The sequence below is a fragment of the Pecten maximus genome, chromosome 10, assembly GCF_902652985.1.
Source record: "Pecten maximus chromosome 10, xPecMax1.1, whole genome shotgun sequence".
In the NCBI taxonomy this organism is placed as follows: domain Eukaryota; kingdom Metazoa; phylum Mollusca; class Bivalvia; order Pectinida; family Pectinidae; genus Pecten; species Pecten maximus.
This window is the reverse complement of record NC_047024.1, coordinates 15532514-15549904: the sequence shown is the minus strand read 5'-3', so window position 1 is coordinate 15549904 and position 17391 is coordinate 15532514. Positions and strand designations below refer to the sequence as shown.

General features: G+C 35.2%; 1 protein-coding gene across 1 annotated transcript in view; it reads left to right on the top strand.

The window, feature by feature from the left end:
• The first annotated feature begins 2016 nt into the window (after positions 1–2016).
• The window catches only part of LOC117335589 (palmitoyltransferase ZDHHC17-like), a 35679-nt gene continuing 20304 nt past the window's right edge, over positions 2017–17391 (top strand). The window contains exons 1-9 of the mRNA XM_033895683.1: positions 2017–2063; positions 8212–8282; positions 11223–11458; positions 12974–13051; positions 13853–13923; positions 14262–14400; positions 14619–14781; positions 15674–15799; positions 17191–17330. Of these exons, the coding sequence (XP_033751574.1) occupies positions 8223–8282; positions 11223–11458; positions 12974–13051; positions 13853–13923; positions 14262–14400; positions 14619–14781; positions 15674–15799; positions 17191–17330 (1013 nt within the window). The 5' untranslated portion in view covers positions 2017–2063; positions 8212–8222. The remainder of the gene's footprint in view (positions 2064–8211; positions 8283–11222; positions 11459–12973; positions 13052–13852; positions 13924–14261; positions 14401–14618; positions 14782–15673; positions 15800–17190; positions 17331–17391) is intronic.

Below are 17391 nucleotides of genomic sequence, written 5' to 3'. Positions count from 1 at the left end.
CCGTTTCGGGGACTTTCGGGGATGTCGGCCAGCAAATCATGCAGAAATGCTCTCCAAAGGTTGCCTGTCGAAAATTGACCTTACAACATATTGTTAAGCAAAGTCTGCTTTGGGTGGATAGAAATAAACAATCTGCCAAATTTCTCCGTTGTAAAATACACGCCATGTTTGTTTACAAATGCACGATTTCGGAGGGGAAAGATTGTAACAGCCGTGACTCACGAGCGTGTATTATTGACACGAGAGTGCATTACTGGAAAATAATACACGGTTTTAAACCAATCAAAACTGGCGTTGCATAGCAAACGTGGTAGAATAGTGAATAACACAGTGCATAGATTTGATTGATGGAAATCAAAATTGCAGATACATAAAAATGTAAGTATAAAGAATTACTCGATATACAAAATTCATGTTAAATGTGTGTTGAGGAAAGCAAAAACGAGACTTGAAAAAAAATGTAGAAAACAACATTAAAAACCGACACATTTTTGGAAATACATAAATGAAAAACGGGAAAACAATATATGAAGTAATTAATTGGGACTTATAGAATGCGATGCACTGATAGAATTCTTTACCAGTGCCTTCATAATGGAACCACAAGGGATATAAACCTTTCAAGGATAAGCCTTTTAATGCAAAACAGATCCAATTTTATTGTCATTTAGTGGAATTCCACAAGGTAGTGTTCTAGGTCAAATTTTATTTTCATTTAGTGGAATTCCACAATGAAATGTTCTAGGTCCAATTTTATTGTCATTTAGTGGAATTTCACAAGGAAGTGTTCTAGGTCCAATTTTATTGTCATTTCGTGGAATTCCACATGGAAGTGTTATAGGTCCAATTTTATTGTCATTTAGTGGAAATTCTGCAAGGAAGTGTACTTGGTCAAATTTATGTCATTTAGTGGAATTCCACAATGAAATGTTCTAGGTCCAATTTTATTGTCATTTAGTGGAATTCACCAAGGACGTGTTCTAGGTCCAATTTTATTGTCATTTAGCGGAATTCTACAAAGAAGTGCACTTGGTCCAATTTTATTTTCATTTAGTGGAATTTCATAAAGAAGTGTTCTAGGTCCAATTCTATTGTGATTAAGTGGAATTCCACAAGGAAGTGTTCTAGGTCCAATTCTATTGTCATTTAGCGGAATTCCACAAGGAAGTGTATTGTAGAGCCAATTTTATTGTCATTAAGTGAAATTCCACAAGGAAATGCTCTAAGTCCAATTTTATTATCATTTAACGGCATTCCACAAGGAAGTGTTCTAGGTCCAATTTTTATTGTCATTTAGTGGAATTCCACAAGGTAGTGTTCTAGGTCAAATTTTATTTTAATTTAGTGGAATTCCACAATGAAATGTTCTAGGTCCAATTTTATTGTCATTTAGTGGAATTTCACAAGGAAGTGTTCTAGGTCCAATTTTATTGTCATTTCGTGGAATTCCACATGGAAGTGTTCTAGGTCCAATTTTATTGTCATTTATATCAACGATATGCCAGAATACCGTTTCCACTTTGCTGCCGTTTTAAATTTGCTGACGACAAAAAGTTATACCTAAAACCGGAAATAATTATTTCCGTAATAATGGGAAAACGATTGACTATTGAAATTTCCGCCTAATGGATTTAAACACTTCACGACAACAAAAACAAAAAACAAAAAAAAACAACAAAAAAGTGCCACTGAATTTTAGAAAGTGATGACACTACAAAAAATGTATGATTTAATTTTAGATAGTATTGAAATAACAACAAAAAGGTACATGAATGCCTGGATGTTGTTAGTTGGTGATAGATTAAACTTTCGAACTACTATGATACAACATATCATATTCTGTCCATAAAGCAAACTCAATTAGTTTGGGCAATGTCAGCAGATCCTTCATGTCCTGTGATGAGAGTATATATTTAAACAAATATTCAAAACATTAGAAAGAACACATATGGAATGCGCATGCGCAGTGTGGAACTGCTTCAGAAGACATCAAAATGACAGAAAACGTACAACGAAGAGCAACAACTAATCCAAGGATTAAGTTTAGTATAGGGAGCGACTAGGTAAACTTCAGTTCTCTAAAGAATACCGAGTAGAAGAGTCGTCATGAAACAACAAACGTTTTGATGAACGAATGACCTCATGCTTTTCTTTGAAAATAATGAAAAAAGATGTCACAGAATATTAAATTATTCATATTTGCAAAACTCTTTTTCTTTAAGAGTTATTGACATATGGAAGAGTCTACTTGTGGGTGTCATGACCATCACTTAATTAGATTATCGTTTTAAGAACACAATTTAATCTGCTGTAGTTGTACATTTCATAAGCCAAGTCATGGATTCTACGTACATGTAGTATGAAAATGATAAGGACATGGAGGCTTTTAGCCTGCGTCAATCAAATTGCTATTTATTTCTAAATGGGTTTTTTTCCTGACTAATTAATCAGACTTTACCCACTTATAATGGTTCATTAAGTTTTATCTCGGATCTTCCGACAAACTATTGCCATGGAAACATTGAAGCGCTTATATATAGCAGCATAGTTAACAAAAACCTTGAAAAATCCTTCAGTTTCTCATAAAATATAGGGACAATTAGTGTTTTGTTTTAGATAACAAAACTTAAAATGTCGATCGGATATATACGCGATATTACTCGGAAATCAGTGATACGTACCATTCACTCCTCTTCAAGGTCAGTCGATTACATTTGACCTTGATTTGCATGACCGGTGTCGTCTATTTGACCTAGATTTGCATGACGGAAGTCATCGATTTGACCTAGATTTGTATGACCGGTGTCTTCGATTTGACCTAGATTTGTATGGCGGAAGTCGTCGATTTGACCTAAATTTGTATGGCGGAAGTCGTCGATTTAACCTACAGTAGATTTGTATGACGGAAGTCGTCGATTTGACCTAGATTTGTATGGCAGAAGTCGTCAATTTAACTTAGATTTGTATAGCCGAAAGTCGTCGATTTGACCTTGATTTGTATGGCGGAAGTCGTCGATTTGACCTAGATTTGTATGACGGAAGTAGTCGATTTGACTTGGATTTGTATGGTGGAAGTCGTCAATTTGACCTAGATTTGTATGACGGAAGTCGTCGATTTGACTTGGATTTGTATGGTGGAAGTCGTCAATTTGACCTAGATTTGTAAAGCCGGAATTCGTCAATTTGACCTAGATTTGTATGGCGGGTGTCGTCGATTTGACCTAGATTTGTATGGCGGGTGTCGTGTATGAAGCAGAATATCTTTACAAAACATTTCAAGTGTCTCTTTGAAAATCTGGTTATTTTTGTTCATATTTCATTTAAAATTACGATTTCGGTAACTATTATGACGTGTACAGTAACATAGACACATGTTACATCATATATACAATATATATATATATATATATATATATAGATACCCTTCCCCTACATGCTCCAGAACTTTTTTTACATTCTATCAGGTGTTAATCATATTGTAGTTCGTGTCCGCCCACTTCTTCCAAACCCTGAGGAGCGGGGCAAACTGGGACCATTTTTTTAAGTTGTCTAAAGATTCAATTTAGTCTTCCAGTCCCGATTGCTGGGAATAATGTAATATCAAGCAATAGAAGGGTTTGAAGGCGCTTTATCAAAACTTTAAATAGAATTCATATACCGGTGCCTTACGTTACATTTCTTTTGGGAGGGAGTAAAATTTGATGTACTGTTTATATGGTTCAAACCTGCGACTATAGCAATAGCTATATAGGGCTTCCGTGGAGGGAAAATTTTGAGAAAGTTGGAACTATTTTTAAAAATGTTACAGAAAAAACAACAACAAAAAATCCTTCATCCGTAATTAATTAAGCAACGTCTTATTACGACAAAAATGCACAGCGAAGAAGAGCCAAGTTCGGATTTAATACTAAAACAATTTAGGCTGAATATATTATCTACTTCGGTAATACGTCTGAAAGCTATAACAGAAATTGATTTATATGTGATCATCATCTGCACTGTGGATACTTTTAAATAAAATATATAAAATTATCTTTAATATTTTTTAAAGTAACTTCGATCATATATCTAATAATTCATTACATACAAAACATATTCTAAGAAATGTTCCATTATACATTTTAGACATATACATTGTTTTTTGTTTGTTTTTTGTTTGTTTTTTGTTTGTTTGTTTGTTTTTGTTTTTATTTATTCATTTATATACCTTCGTCATTTGTGTTTCTAAGCTATATCTATTTATTAGCACAATGTATCATATACACTATGTGTTGGTGATCCGAAGATAAAGATTTGAATTTCCTGTCGTAGTTGTACCGAGAGAAATATATATAATATATGTACAATTCGTATCCATGTATGTAAATACTTTGCGATCCAGGTATTCTATATCATCTTATAGACGACTTCCACAACGATCATGTCAGGGTATCGGGCCGACCATCACTGCGCCATTGAAACGTTCTTTTTTAGAACGCCGATGTCACCGTATGGGAGCGACACCGGATATTGGTACTAGCTGAAGCGGAGAGAGTGTGACAGCAGGCCTAACCGGAGGTAAGATTTCGGAAAATTACTATGTTTATATAGATCCAACAGAACTCAGGTTTGACAAGTTAATTCATGAGGATTTCCGTGGTCAGCTCAAGCAAAAATTATAACGACTTGGTGCCACGTATTTTATATTGATCGTAAAACATGCCATCTAGTACCGGCGAAACATTAGGTCTGTCAACTTCACAATCAGTTTAAACCTTCATTTCTAGCTAGATCCATGCTTATGGTGTTGTTTCTTTTCCATGATTATCTCCACTAACGTTGAGTATACATTATTCTTGATGTTAATTAAAAATAGCGTCAAAATCGTTATTTTAAGTTTTTCGAAACTGAACGGCGGCTTGACAGCATTGTGTACGGCTGCTTGATGATTCTATATATCTCAGGTGCACGGCGTCTTGGTATTTAACATTTTGTATTCCATATTTTTAAAACAATTCAAACATTACGTTGTAGACAAATATAATATATATAGATTGTATTAAGATGAACGTTAAGGCAGTGACGAGAAACGAGTCCGTTTAGAACCCCTACAATGGTAACCGGGATCGGTAATATCATATGGTTCTCTAAGCCAGAGTACAATGAATCCAACTTCTCGTTTGTCTTTTCGTTTTTGGACCCACATCATCTACTCACCAACTGCAGAGTAAAAGTATGCAAGGATGGATTTCCTCAGAGAGACATCAGCCGAAATGCCTGGATGGATGTTGCAAGAGGAAACAAAACAAACTTGAAAATTTCACATGTTGAAGATCTGGTCGACAAACAGAGCGATTCTATTGCAATGGAAACATTTTCTCTCGACGTGGAAGAGGCTATGGTTGAACTTAATTATACAAAGGAAGCTGCATTTTGTCGACTTGTTAGGGAGTTCCACGAAGCAGATGACACGCCAGGCATATTTGCTTTAGAAAGGTGTCAAAGAAGACTAAAATCCGTGAATGGCTTCTTGAGGGTGTGAATTTCGGAAAACTCCCTGCATATGGATCTCACATTAGAGGAGTACCGAACGTTATGTTTCAGGGCTACATCACCAACATAGATAGAAGGATTCAACTTTACCTGTATGTTAAATCTGGAAAATATAATGTAAAATCGCTTGGAAGTTTAGAAGCAGAGAATATTTTTGGCGAATTTCAAGATCTGGATCCAAAAGGATCAGGAGTGATTAAGACTGAGGACATTCCAAACGCTATAGAAGCTGCCTGTCAGATGAACCTTTCGAAGGCTAAAGTCTAACCGGTTAATGAGCTCCTGATGGATATGGACGAAGATCATATCGGATCCTATATTTGTCCCGTTTCCACAGACCATGTTTTGGTCAGGTCAGTATTTATGTAGGTAATAAGTATTTAGTGTTTCATTCTTCCAAATAATGGGCGACTACAAAAACAGCTTACTATTTAAACGATGATTACATATTCCAGGTACATTCCATCTTTCCATACTTATTTAAATGTATCACCTGAGTATGCTATAGTTGAAACTTAGTCTAACACCCGACAAGGGATTAAATGAAGACGATTGTTTGCTTAGCATTACCATATTAAAGGCGTCTTTCGTAAGTGTAACCCAGTAATATGCAATATGTAAACCTAGGTAAAAAGCGCACGGAAAATTATTAAAATTTCATATTTTAGTCTCTGTGACCTTTATACCTATGACCTTGAAACTTTCAACACTTATGCATAATGCGAAGGAGATTTACTCACGTAAGTTTCATACTCGTATCATTATTCTGTCCTTAGTTATATCATTTTATAAAATTTTGGATTTTAGAGTCTGTGACCTTGACCTTTCGTCCAATGACCATCAAAACCTATAGTTTTAGAATTTTACATTTTGACCTCTGTGACCTTGACCTTTGAACCTATGACCTTGAACAAGTTTCATGCAAATCTTTACATTCTTATCTATCATTGGTGTAAGTTTGAAGTCTGTAAGTGTTATAGTTTTTGAGATTTGCTCGTTACAAAATCCGTGGAAGAAAAAGAAAAAGAATAGGAAGAATAAGAACAAACATTACAAAACTAAGATGTCTTTCCGCTGTCGCGGGAAAGCCCTAATTATGTATGTAATTCTTTTACAGGGATCATATGTTTGACAACGTCATGAGGTCGAAGAGGAAAGCCAAAAGGAAACTGGTGACCATTTCCGCTCCAGACTCGGCAGCGAGGGGTGTGGCACCTGTACGTCAGCACCACAAATGTGACGAAAGTAAAATATTGCCCCATAAACGTCTAGGAATAGAACTGGACTGACGCATTATATAAACCAAGATCAGTGCTGTATTGTAAATCGAACGAATTTATTCATTATGGCTTCATTTTGTGTTTTAACCTCCACCTCCACGTCAACAGAAACACCAAAAGAAATAGAGGATAAATCCATGTTCTGACAAAAAAGTACAATTACCTCTATATTAGGTATATTATAATGTGCGCACATGTACAAATAAAGTTACTTTATTTTAGGCATAGCATTGGGTAGGTGTCCTTAATGTTAGAAAAAATAATTCAAGTGATAATTTAATCGCTACTGATCTAGTGTCTCATCAGATTCAACATTATTTAACACAACCTTCTTTCAATGTCATTCAATGTGCCGTACACTGAAGCACCAATTTGCCGTACACATAATTTCAACACATCTTCAAGCCGCCGTACAGTTTCGAAAAACTTAAAATAACGATTTTGACACTATTTTGAATTAACATCAAGAATAATGTATACTCAACGTTAGTGGAGATAATCATGGAAAAGAAACAACACCATAAGCATAGATCTAGCTAGAAATGAAGGTTTAAACTGATTGTGAAGTTGACAGACCTAATGTTTCGCCGGTACTAGATGGCATGTTTTACGATCAATATAAAATACGTGGCACCAAGTCGTTATATTTTTTGCTTGAGCTGACCACGGAAATCCTCATGAATTAACTTGTCAAACCTGAGTTCTGTTGGATCTATATAAATATAGCAATTTTCCAAAATCTTACCTCCGGTTAGGCCTGCTGTCACACTCTCTCCGCTTCAGCTAGTACCAATATCCGGTGTCGCTCCCATACGGTGGGTATAGGCTGCGGATATTTCTGGCTAGGCGATTGGGTGCCGTAGATTGTGAGTTCGAGGCCCGGTCAGGGCACGAGTCAACAAGTTGTCTTCCTTCGTCATTTGTGTTTCTAAGCTATATATATATAGATATATTATTCATTTATTTATTTTTTATTTTCAAAAATGTAGGTTTAAATCTTTAGCGTACTTCAACAATCCTAGAGATTGTTTATGATAGGCATCGTGTAGACAGGCAAAAAGTTATTTTGGAAAAAAATGCTATGCTAAATTCTAATATTAGGATACCTCCCCTTGTCTGAATCTAGAAATAGATATATTTTAGAGGCCAAAATCATAAATCAAATCCCAATTTGATTTATATTTCAATATTCTTAAACGTACATTGTACTATAATTTATGTAAGGGTGCCAGTCTAGGTGCCGTGCGCTTGCGCAATAACGTCAGATTATCAGATGCATACCTGATGTAATTTTGTATTTCTATATTAAACTTTAATCAACATACACTGTAACAACATGCGACTGAAAAAAATCCGGATAACCTAATCACGGTTCCGGTTCTTATTTACCATCTACCAGGAAAAACAAACATGGCGGCTATGGAGGAGATTGATCCAACTTGCAACCCAATGCAAACCCTTCTGGACGAGGTAAATCTAATGCTCTTTTTTATTGACCATCTCGAAAAAGACTATTTTTAACAGAAAAATATTATGAATATTTTAATACGCCAGGTGTGTCTTATTACTTCGATAATTAGCTTCGGTCTCCAATGTTGACACTGACTGTGCGGGCCCTAAAATGATAATCCTCCGCGGGGCCATAACATACCTGGCACTTGGATACCGGTTTACATTTTTTTTATATCCATACAACTATTTTACAAAGTAAATACATGTACATGCAAGAACGATAATGGACATTTTGTATTTAGACAATGTGCTTGTCTAAAAACAACGACCCCATTCGACAGATCTAGATGAATGAAAATTTTACAAAAGCATGCAGTAAACTTTCTCTGACTTTTGTATTAATATAGCGTCTGTGTGAAAAATTAAGTCTTGTGAAGTTCAAACTCATTTGCTTAAATGTTTTGTTCTAAATCATACGTATACGTGAAATGTACACAAAGATTTGGCAATAAATACTAATATAAGGAAATAAAGAAATGAGACAAGGAACTAAATATACAATGTACACATGTACATGTATGTACTAGTTGTAAGCACAGTCCTTTAATTAGCATTACATGTACATATTAAGTATGTGATGGGTCAGAGAGGCAAAATGCCTATATATAGAAAACCTCAACGACAGGTAACAGGTAATGTAATATAATATAATTTAAATCCCTACATATATATTGTTATTGCAGTCAGATCATGATCAGTTCTACATTGATTTATCCATTATATTAAAGCAGTGAAACTTATCTCTCATAATTAAACAAAGTCAATAAAAAATACAACATATTAGAAAAGTTTGATGTACATGTTCACTTCTTGAGAGATATATCACATATTAAATATCATTTCCCAGGATCAATATAGGGATTTTTTACTACCGTTTATGGGTAGTTTAATTTCCCCTCAGGATTTTGTTCCATTTTTCCCAAATACTCCAGATTTGCTTTCCTAATTGACCATTTCCTGTTTTTACTTGGAAAATGTGTTTTAAAGCAAAAAATTCTGGATTAATCCCTTTTTCCCAATAACGGTTACATTTAATTATATAAGACTTTTATAATAAATATATATCATACATGTACTATTTATGATCATTATGAATATTAAACAGTTTTTCAACTTAGTTTACATGCATTATTTTTAATTGATGTAATGCATATAAGCGGGAGTCGGTGTTTTAGTCGATGCAAATACACGGGATTAAAATACAAAGATAAAGAAGAAAAAAATCGGGACCTGAGAATTTTATGCAAATAAGCGGGATATTCAAATAACCGATATGCAAATAAGTGGGCTCCTCTGTATATATATTTATAAAATAAAATGTTCATACAGTGAAACCTGTCTAATCCGACACCTGACTTTTCCAACAACCTGTCAAATCCGACACTACCGTATTTCCATGATGCCAATTGTATTCTACAACAAATACCTGACATTTCCGACACCCTGTCTAATCCGACCAAAAGTGTCACTCCCACATGGTGTCGGATTAGACAGGTTTCACTGTATATATACCCAATCATCTTATCAGGGTCTTATAAACAGGTCTGTTGTCTACATATACCGTATTTATTTTAATAAACGCCCCGGGGACATGAAATTTTTCCAGGGGGGGGGGGGGGGGGGGGGGGTTAATGGAGATCAAAATTTCAGAGTCGGTAAGTTGTGAGATCTGTTGTATGTACCATGAAACATAGTGGTTATATAGTTACGGAAACTTTGTTTTATGGTTTGTGTTAGTTTTATGTTGGATATCCTTTAAATAATTACCTCTGGACACATGTGGATGGATATATAACTGTGCCACGGTAAGTTCTTTTTCTCCAAATGTGGAATTTTTCTTTCCAAAAAAATGGGGGGGGGGGGGGGGGGGGCATTTATTAGGGTGGGGGCGTTTATTAGAATAAATACGGTATATATATATTCACCTCATCTGTTGAAAGAAATAGAACATTCTTAAATAAGTAAATTGATAAACATTATCATGATATGAACAACACCCAATACTTAGCAAAAAAAAAAAAAGTAATTTGTTCATGTCATGAATATCGACAGTTAAAGCAAGAAATGACTATGAAAGTTTAAAAGAACAGTCACATTTATTGGAGATGATCATATCAAATGAAAGCAAGAAAAAGTTGTGTTGAGGAAAATTGCACTTCGTATTCATTTCGATGAAATCCATCTTAGAATGGTGCCATATTTTTATTGGAACCTCGTTTATCTTCATCATGTTATTGTTAAAAATGGTAATTTGCCATTTAGTTTACTTTAGTAATTAGGTTAATTATAAAATGAGATACAATGTATGATATCTGATGGAGGAAGAAATCACTCTCAGCATGCAGACAAATATATATATTTGTTTACAGAAGAAATGAATTCAAATTTAAAAAATAAAAAGTCACCTGCATTTTTAAAAGTTATGACTTTATCATAGATGGCTATCTTTGTTTTATATCACATCTGACCTGTCCTTCGATCCCATGTCACAAATAAAAGGACACAGGTATGCGTAATAACATTATGAAGACATGATTATATAATGAATAAGTGAATCAGTCCAATTCTACGCCAGAAATTTTAAAATGTTTTCAGATTTCAGATAGACAGAGTATATGTTTTTGTCTCCCCCAAGTCATATTTGACTCATGAAGCTTGGGTTTGAAGGGACACGTCTATTTGATTTATGTTTCGACCCTTCAGATTTCGCAAAAATAGCGATTTGATTTCTGAAATTGTATAAGAGATTGCAGATCGACCACCTTTGGTCCAAAATGAGGTCACTATTACTATAAATAGAATTTTCAGTGTTACATTTGATTTGTTATGTCTGTACATGTGATGCCTTGCAATTGTTACGGGATAAATAATGTATTACTAATATTCTTTTGAAATCAGCGACCCAAGAGTCACGTTGACCAATCTCAAAATTCTGAGAAGGTTGATGTAGCTATACCACAGCAGCCTGGCCCTGATGATTTTCGTAACTACGACATCGTGCGAGCCACACAATATGGGGTGATTGAACGTGTTCAAGAGCTTATCGAGGGAGGTTTTGATGTCAATGAAAACGACAGAGAAAATGTGAGTCTCCTCCATTGGGCCGCCATCAACAACAGGACGGAAATTGTGAAGTAAGTACTGGTATTTTATGTACAGAAAGGTTAAGATTCTTGACAATATATGTGAAACTGGGATATACTTATATAATATACCATGAATAGAAGCAGAAATGGTGAATGAATGTTTTGACCAGTTGTGTCCTGACTGGGCTTAATAATCAAACTCTGGTTATACTACACAGAATTGCTTACCTGGTAATTGTAAATATTTCAAGCTCAATCTGACTGGGACAACTTCACATCCCAGTGTGATACGTGGTCATGAGGGCAGATCTAGAAGTGAAACATTTTATCTGTCTTTGTCAATACAGTATTATTAAATTTTAAAACACAGTATATCATATCATAATTTTAAGTGTTGTGATCAGCATCTGAAAGTTAAAAGATTTGAATTTCATATGTATGTATAAAGTTCATCTAATAGACAGTATACATGGTAATGTCAGAGTATTCAGCTATTAATGCTACATCAAAATGTCCTTTTTAGAGATGTTTATCATTACCTCGTACAGTGGTTGCCTTTTTAGGGATGTTATCTTCACACAGTGTAGAATTAATCGAAGCTCCAATGAAATTCCTGGTAATAGGTGATTAGCTATAGGGGCCTTGTAGATCGTGAGTTTGAGGCAAGAGTAAAAATTGTCTTTCTTCTAAATACAGGTGTAGCATGGTATTTTGAATCATCTAGATCTTACAGAACAGAAACACACAATGATTTCATGAAAAATAGAATTGGAGGAGACCTAATATTTTATACCTATATATATATATATATATAAGTTAAAAAATTTAAGGTGAACCTTACGGACGAAAAATATGCATTTAAAAAGAATAAAAACACGACAGAGCAGCTAGCGCTTTCGTCACGTCTAGGTGACTCTTCAGAATCTGAAGAGTCACCTAGACGTGACGAAAGCGCTAGCTGCTGTGTCGTGTTTTTATTCTTTTTAAATATATATATATATATATATATGTACATTACATTATTATTATATTATGTCCTCGACCATCTACAGATACCTATATATATATATATATGTACATTACATTATTATTATATTATGTACCGATCATCTACAGATACCTATATATGTATATATGTACATTACATTATTATTATATTATGTCCTCGACCATCTACAGATACCTATATATATATATATATGTACATTACATTATTATTATATTATGTACCGATCATCTACAGATACCTATATATATATATATATATATGGAAAAATTAAAAAAATGACTCAGACAACATCTAACGTTTTCGTCCCGTCTAGGGGACTCTTCAGACTGTCTAGACGGGACGAAAACGTTAGATGTTGTCTGAGTCATTTTTTTAATTTTTCCATATATTTTCTTCCACAAGGACTACTATTATTTTTTCTCTATATATATATATATATGTACATTACATTATTATTATATTATGTCCTCGACCATCTACAGATACCTATATATATATATATATATATATATGTACATTACATTATTATTATATTATGTACCGATCATCTACAGATACTTTGTAAGAAAGGGAGCTGTCGTTGACAAGTTTGGAGGAGATTTAAACTCAACACCCCTTCACTGGGCTACAAGGTATAATTTAAATCTGATGTCTGAAATGAACTTTAGAAAGTCCTGTCAATGTTTAGTTTACTTTCCTAAGAGTATGCTGTTTTACACATCATATATGTGTATTTGTCTCCAAGAGTTATCTGCCTTTAATATTGCTCAGTAAAATATATATACTAATTTCTGTTTTCAGTTCAGATCTGTTATCATTTAGCAACCCCCTAATTTCTTGTACTTGGAATCAGAATAAGATCAATTTTCAGACCTTCAGAATCAAATTAGCTAATGTAGCAATTACAAAAACTGTTAACATGAATTTTGTAGAGGGCTTATTTGTAAAAAACTATGTATACATGTATACTACTATAATTAAAAACTGATAATTTTCAAAAATTAAGAGGTGGTCTCACGGGTGGGCAATGGCTTATTCATAAATTTGTAAATTACCATTTTGTATATCAGGTAGACTTTACTACGGTACATTCAAGAATTATTGATGATGATATGTAACATTCAGACCATGACTGGTCATAAACAACTCATGATTATTTAGTCATAGTAGAAGAAAATCATCTAATTGTTGATTAAATTTGAAATGTGTCTTAAAATCTCTGTGGAGTTAAATATACACAGATGTTACTTCCAGCATCTGTATCAGCTTGTGTTAAGTAGCCATGGTAACCTAGTTGACTTTCCACCAGATTGTAAATGTTTTTGAGATATTTCAAAGTTATCAGTTAATCTTGGATAATCAGAGTAGCTCTTAAGGTGAGAAGGGCAATATTGAAATATTGAAGTACAAAATTCTTTCTTTTTTTTTTGCAGACAAGGTCACCTGAAGATGGTTGTTCAACTGATGTCTTTGGGAGCAGACCCAACTCTCAGGGATGGAGAAGGTTTGATATTATTATTATATTATGTCTTTGTCATGATTCATGTTAAAGTGTCATTAGTATGATGTATATCGTGAAACCAAAGTCAGAAGATTTTGTCACTTTGTCATTTGGTTGCAATTTTGTGCTGATAGTTTTTTTATTAACAGACTGTCAATATGCAAGGGAAATAATTTTGATATATTTTTATATATTGATATTTGAACTAATTACTTATTTGAAAAGTGAGAGTGTGAATGTGTACCTTTAATAATTACTTATTTAAAAAGTGAGGGATTGAATACCGGTATTTCAAAACTCAGGTGACAGTTAAGGCCCCTGGGCCTCTTGTTATTTTACAGGTTGTAGTTGTATACATCTAGCGGCTCAGTTTGGACACACAGCCATTGTGGCCTACTTGATAGCCAAGGGCAATGATGTGGACATGGTTGATCAGCACGGAATGACAGCACTCATGTATGCTTCCTACAGGATATTCGCGTAAGTCGGAACTTAAAAACTTCGATAAACTTATTTCAGACATGAAAGATACAGACTTTCATTTTTTTTGTTAGCTTACTTAAAGGACTTTGGTAATAAATAGCTATATGCTATATTAAGTCTAGAAAATAAAACAAAATTTGTTTCACACAAAGACAATGTATGTGAAAGCCAGCTTTATCATTACTTGTGACTGATGTGTTCCTATATCTACATAGCTACGATCCTGTCCGGATGTTGCTGACGTTCGGTGCCTCATTGGACAAGACAGACAAGATCCAGGGAAACTCTCCTCTCCACTTCGCCTGTCAGTCAGCTAACACTGTCGTCATCAAAACACTCATCAATGCTGGGGCAAATCTGGACGCTCTTAATGCCAAGGTTAGAAATGTTCTAAAGGTCAACGTCAGAAATGTTCTAAAGGTCAGGGTCAGAAATGTTCTTAAGGCCAAGGTTAGAAATGTACTTAAGGCCAAGGTTAGAAATGTTCTTAAGGCCAAGGTCAGAAATGTTCTTAAGGCCAAGGTCAGAAATGTTCTTAAGGCCAAGGTTAGAAATGTACTTAAGGCCAAGGTTAGAAATGTTCTTAAGGCCAAGGTTAGAAATGTTCTTAAGGCCAGGGTCATAAATGCTCTAAAGGTCATGGTCAGAAATGTTCTTAAGGTCAAGGTCAGAAATATGTTCTAAAGGTCAAGGTTAGATATATTCTTATGGTCAGAAAATTTCTTTATATCATGGTCAGAAATGTTCTTAAGGTCAAGGTCAGAAATGTTCCTAAGGTCAGAAAAGTTCTTAATGTCAAGGTCAGAAATGCTGATACGATCAAAGTTCTAAATGTTCATAATGTCAAGATAAGTTTAATGTTCTTAACATCAGGGTCAGAAATCTCTTAATATCAAGGTCTGTAATGTTCTTAATGTCAAGGTCAGAAAAGCTCTTATAATTTAAGACAGGGTTTTGATACTAATCAATCAGATTAGACAGGAGCAATAGATTCCAGGTAAGGTGAAAGATAATCTTATTACACAGGAATCAGTCTGTATGGGTCATCCAAATCCTCAGTGGTCAGATAAGACAGGGTAATAGATTCCATGTAAGACGAGGGAAGGTCATAATACTCACAGATCAGTCTGTATGGGTCATCCAAATCCTTAATGGTCAGATGAGACAGGATGTTGGAATGTGCAGGGGTCAGCTTTAATAGAGGGGATATCCGAATCTAGGGTGTTAAATTATTACATAAAAATTGTATATTTTGATGTATGTATTCCAGAGACAAACACCCATTGATTTGGCAGCCATGCACAAGCACACAGCAGTCGTTAAACGGTTACACGAAATGAGGATAGAACTCGGATATGATACCAGACATTGCCTACAAAAGTACACAAATGATAAGGTAAACTACGGATTGATTTTATACCTCCCAAGCCCCCTCCCCCCCTCCCCTCCCTCTCTCCCACCGACTTCCCCTCATACCTCCCAGGCCCCCCCTTCACCCTCTCCCACCCACCTCCCCTCATAACTCCCCAAGGGCCCCCTCTCCCACCGACCTCCCCTCATACCTCCCAGGGCCTCCCCTCATACCTCCCAGGCCCCCCCCCCTTCACCCTCTTTCACCCACCTCCCCTCAACCCCCCCCCCCCCCCAAGGGCCCCAAGGGCCCCCCCTTCACCCTCTCCCACCCAAACACCCATTGATTTGGCAGCCATGCACAAGCACACAGCGGTCGTTAAACGGTTACACGAAATGAGGATAGAACTCGGATATGATACCAGACATTGCCTACAAAAGTACACAAATGATAAGGTAAACTACGGATTGATTTTATACCTCCCAAGCCCCCTCCCCCCCTCCCCTCCCTCTCTCCCACCGACTTCCCCTCATACCTCCCAGGCCCCCCCTTCACCGTCTCCCACCCACCTCCCCTCATACAACCTCCCAAATGCAAGGGCCCCCCGTTGCAGGGGATATTGTTATTTTTGCAATTTTCTATTCATTTCAATTATGTTTTGTGAAGGCTTACCACTTTAAAAAACTTTTTTGAATTTTTGTTGACAAGCTAACAATTTTATTATTGTTTATATTTAGATGATTTGAAATTAGGTTGTATTACTGTAAATCACTTTAATTTCGTGGGGGATTTAACTTTGCGTTTATGTCAGAGCAGAAACAACAATGAATTCAATTCCTTCGCAATTATTTGTACAAATTAACAACTTTGGATTGCGGCCAAGCTATCAGAAACCTGTGTATAGAAATCTTGCAAATTACATGTCTGTGATAGTTCTTCATTTGCAAATTTAAAGTCATTTCTAGATCACCGTTTGCAAAATAATGTGTTCGCAAATATATCTGAAGAGGTTAGCTCGCAAAATAAAGTATTCGCGAAATGTTAGTGTTTTACAGTCTGTCAGTGTATATGTAACCTTGGTAAATACAAGCCGCAATATAGAGAGGTCTTCTCTTTAGCTCGATCGGTTGAGCGTAAGACTAGTAAGCCAAAGGTCCCGGGTTCGATCCCTAGCGGAGGCAGTGATTTAAATTTGATTAATCATGCGCTCTGTTATATAATATTTATATACAGCATGTATCGGATGGTATTGTTTTATGTTTTATGATATTATTAATTTTGTTTCGATTTTAAATTAGAACATTATATAGATTAATGTACATGAGTTTACTTTAAGTAGATGGTGTTGACTTAATTGTTATGAAACTTGTTTTTTTAAACGTGTATATTTAAGATGGTGATATTTGATTTATAACATAAATATTGTTCGTATTTAGAATGTACGTAGGAAGGTGATGCTGGTATTTCCGTTCATCGCATTATGGGCAATAGGGGCTATTCCAGAGATGGAAGCAGACTGGTACGTCAAGCTAGCGTTGGCCGCAGTGGGAATCGTCATCTGGAAAGTTGTAGCACAGTGAGTAAGCCGTCATCTAACAATGTTTAGTCAAGGACTAAATTAGTTACTAATGGTTAAA